This window comes from Papilio machaon, chromosome 24 (genome assembly GCF_912999745.1).
Source record: "Papilio machaon chromosome 24, ilPapMach1.1, whole genome shotgun sequence".
NCBI classification, from domain to species: domain Eukaryota; kingdom Metazoa; phylum Arthropoda; class Insecta; order Lepidoptera; family Papilionidae; genus Papilio; species Papilio machaon.
Genome location: NC_060009.1, coordinates 2,807,252 through 2,821,101, shown reverse-complemented (window position 1 = coordinate 2,821,101; position 13,850 = coordinate 2,807,252). Strand labels below are relative to the sequence as shown.

At 33.1% G+C, this 13,850-nt stretch overlaps 2 protein-coding genes across 2 annotated transcripts; one reads left to right on the top strand and one right to left on the bottom strand.

The window, feature by feature from the left end:
* The first annotated feature begins 2,568 nt into the window (after positions 1–2,568).
* LOC106720479 lies at positions 2,569–4,586 on the top strand. Its single transcript, XM_045683898.1, has 4 exons — positions 2,569–2,637; positions 2,841–3,014; positions 3,440–3,595; positions 4,410–4,586. Exons 1-4 carry the CDS (start codon positions 2,569–2,571, stop codon positions 4,584–4,586), a joined length of 576 nt encoding a protein of 191 aa, XP_045539854.1.
* A 476-nt stretch (positions 4,587–5,062) lies between these two features.
* LOC106720499 lies at positions 5,063–13,621 on the bottom strand. The gene is made up of 11 exons (XM_045683897.1): positions 13,529–13,621; positions 13,140–13,369; positions 8,659–8,893; positions 8,289–8,500; positions 7,731–7,913; positions 7,342–7,497; positions 7,011–7,183; positions 6,483–6,554; positions 6,106–6,129; positions 5,709–5,732; positions 5,063–5,370 (listed from the first exon to the last, which is right to left on the bottom strand). The coding sequence occupies exons 1-11, from the start codon at positions 13,572–13,574 to the stop codon at positions 5,073–5,075; spliced, it is 1,653 nt and encodes a 550-aa protein (XP_045539853.1). The 5' UTR covers positions 13,575–13,621; the 3' UTR covers positions 5,063–5,072.
* Between the last annotated feature and the right edge of the window lie 229 nt (positions 13,622–13,850).

The window sequence follows — 13,850 nt, the reverse complement described above, 5'->3', positions numbered from 1 at the left end:
TCAGCGCTTACGTAGGCTAAATATATAACCTACATAAAAATTATCATTTATAGTTTTCTCACAATAACCATTTTTAGTAACATCAAGTCACTCGTTTGTCACCTTTTGCTATAAAAAACTAAGAATATATACTGGTTTCGTTTATTTACAGGTTCATTGAGTCCGCGGCCGCGTGACGTCACGAATGATACGCACACGAACGTCGCTTGTTGGCACGGTCTCTGTCGCATTCCGACACTTATTTCTATTAGTTTTAGGGTTCATTTTGCCGAGCTCACGGCAATTTGTGACAGCTTATGCTTTCCGTGCAGTGTTGCCAGCTGACACTTCGTAATTTACTTCCAATGTTTTAACTTTTCGTCATCAATGTATGTTGATATTAATAAATTAAAGCTAATACTAATTTTATTTAAAAAAAACTAAATTTCCAGATTTTTTTCGATCATAATTGGAATGATTCTGCCAAATTCCCTCTGTTAACTGGTAACACTGAACTCGTAGCCGATTGGTGAAAAAGCCATCTTGTTTTGAATCTCTATGATTTTGCATTTTTTTTTAATTATTAAAGATATATAGCGGTGTTAAAATTTTATTCGATTTTATATATAGAAGAACAAATCGTTCTACTATATTGTTGACTAATTTTAGACTTTAGGGCGATGGGATTACGGACGCTTTTTAACCGTAGAGGCTATTTCTTTTTAGTTTGCTCCTTTCTTAATACGCTTTGTCCCGGTACTGTGATCTTTAATTGGATATTTAAAAAGATACGCCTAACAGAGTTGTATATTAAATGTTTTTTTTTTTTCTCTAGTCTATTAGATTTTATTAGAGATGCATAATATAACTTTGTTTCATGTTTTAATAGATTTTTTTTTAAATATATTCTATGCATTCTTCCATAAAGTGACTACATTTTAGTGATTTTGTAGTAACTATTGGATATAAATAACTTTTGAGGTGCTTTTGAATACTGGAGTCCAAATCTAATTTAAAAATTGTTTTATAATGGATTTGATTAGTGTATAAAAGTTATTTATTTCTCTTTTTTTTAAAAAAAAAGTAATTTGGACTCTGGTGATCTTTCTCGTTGTATATTTGTGCCAACTCCGAATATGGATTAAAATAGATTACTATAGTATTTGTAGTGTGGCAATTGTTGATTTAAATAAACGCATGGGTTTACTAATGTATGTCTGTCTGTCTGTCTGTCTCCCGTTGGTATTTATATATTTGTCCTTTTCAGTAGACCAATGACTTGTAGACCGAGTTGTTGGTATGAAATATGTTTGATGGATGCTAAATTAGTTTAATTATAAATATCTTTGCTCTTTTTTGTTTCTTTTTTTTATTTTATTCTTCTCTCTTTGTCTCTTTGTCTCTTTCATCTACTTGTCTATGGTATATCATCTATGGTTTTGTCTTTGATTCTGTTTTAAAGACGCATTCATTTTCTTGTCCGTTTCATATCTACTTTTCTGAGCCTTTGTGTTAGTGTTTTCTAAAGCGTTTTAAGATTTTTTTTTGAAAAAGAAGGAACATTTTATAATATTTTTTTATATACAGAGTGTCATTTTTCTTAGACAAATTTAGACTGCGATTGATTTATCTAGAATTTATTGAAGTTGGAGAGAGACGACATATATTTAGTAACAACCTTTTGCGCATATTTAAATCTTTGTTTAAATAAATTTTAGAGCTAAACTTTAACATATCGAATGTGTGAACGGATCTTTTTTATTTTTAAAGCCTATTTGAGATTTATGTCAAATTTATTTTTTTAGTATTAAAATTAGTTAAGACTTGAAAAATTATAACTTGGCATTAAGATGAAATTGTTTAAAACAATACAACTAGTAATTGTGTAATTGAGAAATTTGGAAAAAAATTATATCCAGATTATGGAAATATTTTTCGAAATTTTTCCGTTGTATTTTTGCAATATATTTTTTTAATAAATACCATTTACTATAAGCTTTATTTTCCGTCACAGTCGTGTATTTGTGCACATTTAAAATAATTAACATATAACTTTGCGTTTAAAGCTACTTACGTTGGTATGGCAAGCGTGGATGAGCGTTTTTTTTTTTTGGTTTTGTATTTTTTTTTAAATAAATTTATTTAACACTTTTTTTTTTGTTTTTTGTTTTTTTTTTTTATTATACCTTAGGTAACTTGAAGAAACTAAATGTTGTGATGAACCCTTGCCGTTAGATTGAGATTTTAATTAAATTCTATTTTTCTAGTGAAAGGCTGTTTTATTTTTACCAAAAAAATATTTTTCGCACTAGCAACACGTATATTGGTTGGTAGAGACGACACTGTTATGACATTCTTCAGATGGGAAAAAGAGAATATAATTATAGTTAGTAATAATTATTAATTTCATTTTTCACTTAACAAGATGTTGATAAAAATTTATACATAATTACTGTAATTTTTAGTGTAACTGATTGTTATCATTTCATGAACATGTTTTTAACATACGTAGCAATCAGATGTAACACGCGACAGTTGATATAAATTGAGTAACAAATGTTAGTCTTCATCCAATATATCAACGACAATATGATTGTCTATTTAACATTACTTGTTATTTTTAGTTTGTTCCAAGTGATTTTGACTGAGGATACCGAGGTGAGAATTTCTACTTGTGTCTACTCCAAGTTTTTTTACTCCAAATAAATTGGAGTAGAAACAATTTAGAACAGTTGTTTCTACTACAACTTGTTTCTACTTGTTCTAATCGATTCTACACCTGCTAGTTATACTATTAGAAATTAGTTGAAATATTTCATCAATTAATTTCTACTCCTACTTGGTACTTCTATAACTTTTAGGATATCATCGAAGAATACGTATTGAACTTCGATTCTGGTCTATACGTGTGTGGTGATGAACAAAGTAAGGCTTACTTCGACTGTTCGCGGGTTGAAGTGAGTCGATATAATGAAACTACAACCGCCATGTCCGGTGTAGCTAGATTACTTAAAGGCATGGACGAAAATACGCTTGTAAGTATAATATATGTAGCTATTTTATATAATAAAAGGGGGCAAACCAGCGGTGGGAACACCGATGTAATCAAGGCTACCCATGGACATCCGCCACACCAGAGGAACTGTAGATGCGTTACCGGCCTTTAAGGAAATGGTATGCTCGCTTCTTGAAGTTCCTTAAGTCGTGGTTTGGAAATACCGCCCAGGACAGACCGTTCTACAATATGGCTATGCGAGGCAGTAAAGTTCGCGAGAATCGCATTGTTGTGGAATGCTAGCCATCCAGGTGGTGTGGATGGTACCTGGCAGTCTATCTTATCGTCCGACCGTGTCAATGACGAAAATTTTATGAATAAATTAATCATACAAAATACCATACACACCACATACCATAAAATAATCTGTATACAGAAAGTAATAATATTTCTATTACATTCTAGGTCGAAGCATATGTGGAAAAAGATGTTTCAGGTCGATATGAACTGGTGATGTCTCATGAGATTTGCAATATTTGCGATGAATTGGGCAACGAAGAGAGCAATTACTATTCATATATTAAAGACATCGAATTGCCGGACTCTTGTCCTTTTCCACCAGTAAGATAATAAACATAATTATTCATCATCAGCTCACTGATACGTCCCCACCGAGTAGCTCGTAGCCTATACTAATTTAGGGGTGACTAGGACTGCACACATATCGTTGAACTACTCCTCAGATATGTGCAGGTTGCGTCACAATTTTTTCCTTCAACGTAAGAACGTCGGATATATTAATCGAAAAATACATTGGTACATGGTGGGATTCGAACTCAGGACCTGCAGATTGCAAGTCAAGTGCTTACCCCCTGTCCATATGTATATTCAATATGTAGATATTAATGAGGGAGTGATGGCTCTAATGACGAATTATAAATCGGCCTTAAATAAGTGAAAAAAGGAAAGGAAGATGATCATTTGCATGAATAGCTATAGGCATCTTTATACATGGGAGTGATGAAAAAAAAAACAGTACCCACTGTACCTGGAAAGTCCAATGGACCACGATATTTTTGTCGCTTTTACAGTTTTAACTCAAATTTCTCGCTTATAGAAGTCGTCCCTCGGAACCTGACAACGACTCTCGCTATAGAAACATCTCGCTTATCCAAGTTCGATTGCATATTTCTATCTACGTCCCTTCTGAGAACTTCTGTCCTTCAAATCTGAGTTACTTGTTGGAAAGAATATTGGTTTAAAATTTTACGTTGATATTAATTTTGTACGGACTATCTTTTTCTCTATTCCACTGTAGTTGCACTTGTATTACTCGTATTACCTATTGCCGTCCCTTTCAATCTCTGATAAAGTAGAGACTACAATGTGTCAAGTATACAATATCTGTAACCAAAATCTATAATATTGTTTTCAGGCAGAATATACCATCACCGACTTAGTCATCGATACAAAATACCTTCCAATGAACAAAGCAAACGAAGGACGATACCAAATGACTCTTAACTTCTACGACAGTCCCAGTAGAGATTGCACTGGACCGAAAACTTTTAATGCTTGTCTTAAAGTCGATATGGTTATTGAACCTAAATAAACCTTTGACTTATGTCGTGATAAAGACTGTTTTATTTCATTAATATACTAGCAGTAAACTAGACAGCAAGTTATTCTTCGCTTCGATTTTATGGTTTGTGATTTTATTGGATACCGGTATAGTCTTCACGCAGCGCGTCTTTACCACTTAACTCACTCTGAGTGGTTAAGTGGTCTCCCTCAGTGTAGTTTTAGTATGAGAAATCTCGTCTTTAAGGGAAAAAGGTCTTCTCCCTCAATGAGTTAAAGATTTTGGTGTAGTGCTGATAAAGTTAAATTTTTTTAAGGTAGTAAAATTAATGACAACCATTTGATTTTTCATTGGCTTTTCCGTCTCAATATCTTTGGCAAAACAGAGATAATATGTTTTATATAAGGATTTTGGTCCTGAGACCTGATTTCTGAAAATCAACGGTTTGTGGTATTAAATTAATAATATGCTAAAAAATAAACTAAACACATCTATTACACTTTCATTTTATTTCTTTCAAAGATCTTCAGGATCATTGACATTATCATCACGACTGGATTCATAGAATGTATCGTCTTTATTCTGTCTGTTACTAGATTTGCTATGTTTTGACTTTCTTCTTTCTTCCTTTGTCTTTTTCGGGTGTTTGCTTGTATGCTTATTCTTAGTCTCTTTCTTCTGCTCCGTCGCTTTCTCATCCTTCTTGCTTCTTTCTCTTATATTCTTTTGTTGTCTTGATTCTTTGCTATCGTCACTATCACTGGATTCATCGGAGCTTAATTTTTTGTCTTTACGATTAACGACTTTAGGTTTACTGAAAGATTAAAACATTTCATTATATTTATGTTAATTTTAGGCATTGTTCGCCACATTTTATATATTGATAAAAAATTTGATAATTAAAGTAAAGTAAAACAAAAATACTTCTCTCTCAAGGAACTTGGTTCATCACTGTAACAAGTAGAATTAATAGTGAGCGTGAGTATAAAAAATATTGCTTACCTCGATCAAATAAATAGAACTAATATGAATTAAGTTTTCATAGTTTTGTGTATAATAATTTGGCGCATAATATGCTTTTTCTGCATGGTTTAAATTTTTCAGTTCAGAGAAAACATAATAGATTTTATTTTATTTTTGTTGTTCTCTTACCTTCCTTCTGATTCATCCTCTCCGCTGTTAAATGAAAAATGGACAAAAAAACAAAACAATCAGTATTCAATGTACTTGTTCTATGATTAACTATGATGAAAAAAAGAGGGAATGCACAGAAAGAGAAAATTTCTCCTACATATGCGTCCTGACCTCTGCCAAATCCACTTCCCTTCCCTTTCCTATCCTTTCCTTTTGTGGGACGAAGAAGAGGACTAAAATTAGGCCTCTGGCGTGAAACGTGAAATGTCTTCCACTTCCCACCTGTCTTCAGTGTGGTCGTTGCATTGCACAGAGCGGCTCATCAGTTCTAAAGATGTTATTGCGGGCTCTAGCATTGACAAACATTAAAAGAAGCTTAAAAATATTACAGTATTTAATTATATGCACTAAATACCTTTCGTCTCTGTTGTCATCCTCACTGAAAAGATTAATTAAAGTGATGAATTAAAGAGTTGATATGGTAAAAAGTTGACTACATCTTACTAATATTATAAATGCAAATGTTTAGATGGATGGATGGATGTTTGTTTGAAGGTATATCCTGAACGACTCAACGGATCTCGATGAAATTTGTCATAGATGTAGTACATAGTCTGAAAGAACACATAGGCTACTAATAAAGTTTTTTTTTAATTCCGCGCGGGGCAGAGTCGCGGGCGACAGCTAGTGGTCGATAATATTAAACTTTGATAGTTTAATATTATCGACACACAGCTATCTGATATCTAGTAAATGGTCCAGCTTCTTAAAGTTAATAAATAGTTTTCTTACTCCACATTATCCCAGTTGACCGACCATTCTTCGTGAGTAATACCTGAGCGGAAAACACGACGACAATTTTCTCTGAAAAATTAAATTACCTTATCTTACTTATAATATAAATTAAAAAGTTTAGATGGATTGATCGATGTTATTACCTATCTCCAGAATAGCTAAACGGATGTCGAGGAAAATTGGGTATAGGCGTTGTGTAAGTATACATAATGGCTTGGTGTCCAATTTATTTTTTTTATATCATAAGGTGGCAAACGAGCAAGCGGTCACCTGAATCTGCGAAGCGACCGCTGGCCATAGACATCCGCAATTGCAGATGCGTTGCCTACCTTTAATCGACAGAGGGATCGACGCAGAGAAAGAGGATATATCCTCTTCTTATGCATCCCCTCCTCCGTCAAATCCACTTCCGTGGAACGTGAACTAGAATTAGGCCTATTTGTGAAATTCTAAATTGTTTAAACTAAAAGATTGCTCTATTAACTATAAACTAATTATAAAGAAAGTGTTCGTCTAAATCCTTACTCTATATCCTTGGTGATGGCGCACGATATGAACTGCCTGTTTTTGAAGACGGAGGTGTAAAGGAAGGGTCCATGGCAGCTGTGCGACTTGGGGTCTATCTTGCAGGCAGATATCACACCGATGACACGCTCCTTGCCTTTATACTTCACTATGAATGGACCCCCGTGGTCGTTCTGGATAATATACACTCGTATAAATATATATATCAAAAGGTTCATGGGTTTAACAAGATCGCACTAACAAATTATAGGTTGAACCTTGTTTATACCAACACCGATGGCAAATATACCGATTTTGTTCTTTTCTGTTTTCTACCTTTGTACTACTTTACCTCACAGAATCCTCCCAAGCTGGTCCTCCTAGCGGTATAGTCGTCGGGGTCGCGCAGATGTCTGCCGAGGTCGATAGCGAAGTTATCACTGTTAGCTACATCATCTACATCTACATTTCGTCTGTTCTCCATGTCTGTGCAGTTTGCATATTTTTTCTGCAAACAAATTTACAGATTCAGCTGCAACTCGCACTAATGGAATCGAATGCACCTCACAGAAAGAAGCGAAGGTAAAATAAGACGGAAAATTTAGTAGACTCCTAAAACGTTGGTAAATGTTGCATTTAAATTTAAAAGTGTTATTCCTTAAAATGCTTCTTTGTTTTTTTTTATTAGACACATGACTGCAACTTCACGAGCCGGATAATTCTAAATTCAGTTATACTTACATCGCATACCGCGCTGATGCGTCTCATCACATCTTTGGTGCAGACCATGTACTGGTTGATGATGGTGCGGAATTTCTGTGCCCACTTCTTGGCGCATTGCTCGTTGTCCATTACACATACTTTGGCCTCTTGCAAGTATTTCGCGTTCTCTGGTATGTGCACTGATTGACGACGGTAGACTCCCTATAGAAAGCAGTTGTTTTAAAATGGATCAATTATGTTTTGAGGTTACATTTACGTAGATCGCGTCATGCAGTGTTCGTTCAAACTTTCTTATTCGCCTACGAATACTAAGCAATATATTTCATTAGCTTACACAATCTACCCTAAGTTAGGTTAGGCGACTAGTCCTACTCAACCACGCTGGCTTTCGGATTGTTATAAAATCATGTCGATCGATTTCTGCTTAGGATCTAACATCGTTCAGCAAATTGTCACCATAAGAGCTACAATTTACCACATATAGAAGTATATTATGACTAGTTTTCGACCTAAATGCATTCCCGTCAAGTGCCAATGTCACCGTAATGGGTACTAAATAAACTTCCTCAAGTATACCTCTCTAAAAGTATTGCCGCTGCCCCAACCGGCGATGTATCCTTTAGTTCCGGCCTTCTCCAGTTCCCTGCTGACGTTGTTGTAACAGACAAGGTCGGTAGCGAATTCGCAACCCGTCTCCACCACACCGAACTTGAAGGGCTTATTAACTTTCACTATTGCGATATCATTAGATGACCACTTAATACTGTCTTGGAAGTCGAATTTGTAGTCTAAGAAGAAATAAATAGAGATTAATTCTTAGTACGTCGTTAATGTAATTGATTATGAAGCTATTTTGATTTGTGCTCAGTTATAACAAATTTCATCCTTTCGTAAACATAAAACTGTCTAAAAACTGTATTAAAACATTATTTAACTGTCTACTTACTTTTAGGTATGCACTTCCATACGACTTTACGACGATGCTTACAGACACAGTTGTCGGATTTATAATCGAAGCTATCTACGAATTTTGTAGTACCCGACACGATGTAAAAATGTTCAGCATCTTCCACACAGGCCGCAGAGGTCAATACGTAGTAGTTAGACAGTATCACACCGCCACACAACCAGCCTTTGTACTTGTGTGCTTTTGCTGATTCTTTTGTTAGTTGCAAATAAATCTGTATTGATTAAGAAAATCGTACAGTAATTTGAATTAATATCACCATGTTTCAATTGTCTTAACACGTTTATAAGAAAATATTCGTATCCAGTCTTTCAAAATGTATGAGAGAGAGTAACATTGGTGTATTACAAAAAATATGACAGTGAAGACTAAAAAAAAAGAAACAAAGGAAATAAAAATTATGACGTTGATAGAAGGGAAGGAAAATTTTAGAAGCAATTTCATAAGGAACTGATTTATAGTAGGGGAGCCCACGAGGCTAAATGGGGATTTACTCGAGCATCAAATTTCAAATTCAAATTCATTTATTACATATTTTTACAAAAATCATACAATTTTCACAAAAATATATACCATGCAGAAACACATAGATTTATCATAAGTCAACCACACAAAAATTCCTCTACGCTATAGATACCACTTCCAAGCAATAAATTATACAATCCCCGTTTAAATTGTCTGGCATTCAACATCTTCAGGTCATTTGGTACCTTGTTATAAATTTGTATACACATAAACAAACAGCTATTAGTATATTTAGTAAGTCTAGGATTATCTTGTAGTACTAATCTAGAATGGTCACGCCGGTTGCGAACAGTAAATAATTCTTTATGCTTCCGTACAAACATACATATCTCATAAATATAAAGTGCTGGCAGTGGTAGTAAACCTAGGTTTTTGAACGCGGGTCGGCAGGAATCTTGTGTGTGCAGACCACACATCGCTCTAATACATTTTTTTTGTGCTACAAATGCTCTATTTCGATCAGTGCTGTTTCCCCACATTATTAATCCATACCGCAATATTGACGCAACATATGCATGACAACACATGAGAGCTGTTTTTATGTTTGTTATATTTTTTATTTGTTTTAGCGCATAAACGAACTTATTCATTTTTATAGCTACATCATTAACGTGTAACTTCCAATTTATATCTTCATCTATGGTTACTCCTAATAATTTTGTATGCGTAACTGCTTTTACTTTTGGTATATTTAGTTTTAAATTATGTTTATTGTTATTACTTTTATTAAATTGTATATATACAGATTTACTAAGATTAATTTTTAGATTATTATTGTCAAGCCATTTTATTAAATTATCTATTGTCATATTTATATTAGTCTCGTGGTCCTTTATTGTGTCGTGTTTTTTATTAGAAGTTACTATAATTGAAATGTCATCGGCAAACAATACACATTTGTGATTAGTAATATTTATAATGTCATTTATATATAAAAGAAACAAAATAGGGCCAAGTACGCTTCCCTGTGGGACGCCACATTTATTATGTCTATATCTAGATGAGTACGGTACAAGGTCCCTGTTTCCATTTATTTTCGTGATAATAACTTTTTGTTGCCTATTGCTAAGATAAGAGGATATCCACTGGAGAGGGGGTCCTCTAACACCAACTTTTTCTAATTTTTGTAGTAAAAAATCATGTGAGACTAGGTCAAACGCTTTAGATAAGTCAACAAATAAGCCTGTAGTCAAGTAGTTATTATTTAGGTTTGATATTATTAATTTTATGAGTGTATAAATAGCGAGGGTAGTTGATTTGCCTTTTTGAAAGCCAAATTGTTCATTACTTACAATGTTATTTTTATTGCAGAAATCTATAAGTCGCTTATACATACACTTTTCATATATTTTGGATATAATCGGAATCAAAGTTATTGGTCGGTAATTGTTAACATCACACTTCTCGCCTTTTTTAAATATGGGTTTAATAATTGATAGTTTAAGTGCATCTGGAAAAATTCCGCAGGCGAAAGATAAATTTATTAGATGTGTTAAAATTTTAGTTATATCGTCAACGCATTTTTTTAAAATGTTTGTGTTAATTTCATCGTAACCTTCAGAACTTGTGTTTTTTAGTAATATTATCTCATTTCTAACTTCACTCTCCGTCATAGGTCTAAGAAACATCGAATTAACATTTTTACTGCTGCAAAGCAATGCTTCTTTTGTGTCATGTGGTGTTTCATGTATCGAGTCTATATAGTGATTGTTAAAGGCCGTAGCTATTTCTTGAGGATCTGTGACAATTTTATTATTAACTATGATCTCTTCTATAGTATTTTTGGTATTTGGATTATTTATTTCATTTTTAATAACGGCCCAAATGGCTTTATTTTTATTTTTATTTTCAGAAATATACTTTATGTTGGCAATCTTTTTCGATTTGTAAATACATTTTTTTAAAAGACCTGAGTAGACTTTGTATTTTGCTTTATAAGTATTGTTTTTATTTTTATAATATTGGTATCTCAATATTCGTTTATTTTTGCAACTTATTTTAAGACCTTTACTTATCCAATTTTGATTCTTTTTAGCATTAAGATCTATCTTTATACGTAATTTTGGAAAGCAGAGATTGTAGAAGACACGGAAGAGGTCATGAAACTTACTAAACGCCGCGTTAGCGTCGTTTTCCGCGTATACATCGGACCAGGATAAGTTTTGAAGGCATTCTTTAAACCTTCTAACATTGTCTAAACTATAATCTCTTTTATATAAAAAATATATGGTACGTTTTTGAGCTAGGCGATTCAATGGGAAGCTTAACAGCTGCGCTGTGTCATGATCAGATAGATGAAGTGGTAAAACCATAGCATTCGCATTTGGGATGTTACTTAAAATATGATCAATGCAAGATGCTTTACGTGTGGGCACATTGATGTGGAGCTTTAAATTATAGTTGAGGGATAAGTCTTTTAGATTATTAGTTACATTATTTTCTTTAAGTGTATTTATATTGAAGTCACCCGCTATAACTATATTTATTTTCGATTTATATTTTACGTAAAAATCATGAAGCAGTTTATTTAACTTTTCTAAGAATTGCATGGGATCTGATTGTGGTGTTCTATAAACGCAGATAATTACTAACTTTGTATTTGTTATTTCTACGGCGCAGACTTCAAATGTATTCGGCGCAGCATAGTTTCCTACAAAAGCTATTTCCTTAAAGTCCAATCCCTTTCTAACCAAAATACATGTTCCTCCTCTTTGTGTTTGTCTAGAGAAATTTGCTGCCATATTATAACCCCAGATTTTTATATACATCTCATACCCTTTTTTTATAAACGTTTCAGAAAGACATATTATATCAGGTTCATAGTCTTGTTCTCGTAATTCCTGCATAGTTACTTCAATTAATTCTTTTTTCGATAATACACTTGCAATGTTTTGATGTAAGATTCTAAAGTTATGTTTTGTTTTTGCATGTATATTCTGAAGCGCGAAAAAACCTACTTCTATTTTTTATAACAGAAAAATAATAGGGTATAGTCCCCTTTTTAACAATTGGATTTGTTTTGGATACGCTTTCTATAGATTTTTTAAAGTAATAAGGTATCGTGCCTTTTTTTGGTTTATTTAAATTTTGTTTTAATTGTTTACTAGAATTAGTATTAGCAATTTGCTTTCTTATTTCTTTTGGGTTTAAAAATTTATCAGCATAGTCCCAGCTATCGATTGTGTAGTTTATATTTTTGATAGTATCCGGTAGTAGTTTAGAGCTTTTATAATCTATATAGCAAGAGTTTCATCGTAGAGACCTATTGGGATGCAAAGCTTAGATGATAAGAAGAAAAAAATGTTATATGATATATACCTTTACATCAGTGGGGGAAGCGGCTATAGATTTTTAAAAATGTAAAAAAAAAAATTTTTATCGAGCGCGTCAGATTTTCTAAGGGAGTGTTAAGTGCACCAAAAAAAGCTCTCATTCACTAATCTGACGATTTCGATGGGACGCAAACTCGCGGTCATTTTTATAATGTGCAAAAAATTCGCCATTTTGAAATACTCAAGCGCGTCAGATTAAGATATATATGGTTTATCTTTATGTTCTAAACGTAATGTCTCATAATCTGACGATTATGTAGAGGGATTCGCCTGATTTGACAAAAAAAAATTAGAAAAACGGTTCGGCCTTATACATGGGCCCCATGTTTTGTGGAGGTACTTAACCGGGTACAAGGTATCCCCCTGTATATTAATCTGCCGTGCTTTAGGAAATCCCGAAATCCCCGCTTGGGCTCCCCTACTATTAAATATTGTTCGTCTTGACCATCCAGCTAGAAGATCCAGAAAACATAATCTATATACCTTGTCTTGCAATTTCGAATTTATAGTCCGTCGGTCGTCGGTTTATTCTCAACGGCCAGTCAATGATCAAGATTATAAAAATAAAAAAAATACAGTCGAATTGATAAAAGATTATCTTACCATATAAGGTCTTTTTCCGATTGGAACTCGTTTGCTGTACAAGATTCTTCGCGTGTCTACAACAGTTGTATTTTCATACTCCCATCCTTCGTCTGGTATATCATCTATTTCATTTATAGAGTCATTGGCGTTTTCAATTGTCTTTGTTATCACGGGATTTCCAGTTGTAGTGGGACTACTAACTTTAGTCACATTTGTGCTGTTAGACGTAGGTATTGGTGATACCAAATCTGTGGTAAAAGAAAATTCATTAGACATTTTAGTGTTGATAATTCTTAATTTTTTGGAATACCATTGTGTAGAGGATTTTAGAAGTTTTTCCATCAACTAAACAGATTGACATATATTGATTACTTAATAGTTCGAATAAAAATTTAAAAACATCTTACCGAATATCCAATAACAGGAAACCAGGAAGAAATAAAATTTAGACATGTCAGGTTACAAATTCAATCGTAAAAGGGATCTAAATTGGAAAATTGTTATAAGTTATTTTTTCATTAAAAATATAACTAATTATTTGCACAATTTAAAATTATATGCATCAATAACTTTAATTAATGTAACTATTTTTAATTAAAAGAAATTAACTTCTGACGAATGAAACACTGAATCGAAAGATAAGATTTTATAGAAACTTATAAAATATCACACAAAGATTGAAGTTTTTAAATTCTGTCTAATTTCAACACAAAAAATCTTAGTTCTAGT

Excerpts from the sequence above, each read along its gene's own strand:
- LOC106720479 (XM_045683898.1), top strand. The coding sequence starts at position 2,569 with ATGATTGTCTATTTAACATTACTTGTTATTTTTAGTTTGTTCCAAGTG. Across the intron at positions 2,638-2,840 it reads TTTTGACTGAGGATACCGAG|GATATCATCGAAGAATACGT; the intron begins GTGAGAATTTCT and ends TATAACTTTTAG. Across the intron at positions 3,015-3,439 it reads GCATGGACGAAAATACGCTT|GTCGAAGCATATGTGGAAAA; the intron begins GTAAGTATAATA and ends ATTACATTCTAG.
- LOC106720499 (XM_045683897.1), bottom strand. The coding sequence starts at position 13,574 with ATGTCTAAATTTTATTTCTTCCTGGTTTCCTGTTATTGGATATTCG. Across the intron at positions 7,498-7,730 it reads GCATCAGCGCGGTATGCGAT|AAAAAATATGCAAACTGCAC; the intron begins GTAAGTATAACT and ends ATTTGTTTGCAG. Across the intron at positions 6,130-6,482 it reads GTCAACTGGGATAATGTGGA|TGAGGATGACAACAGAGACG; the intron begins GTAAGAAAACTA and ends TAATCTTTTCAG.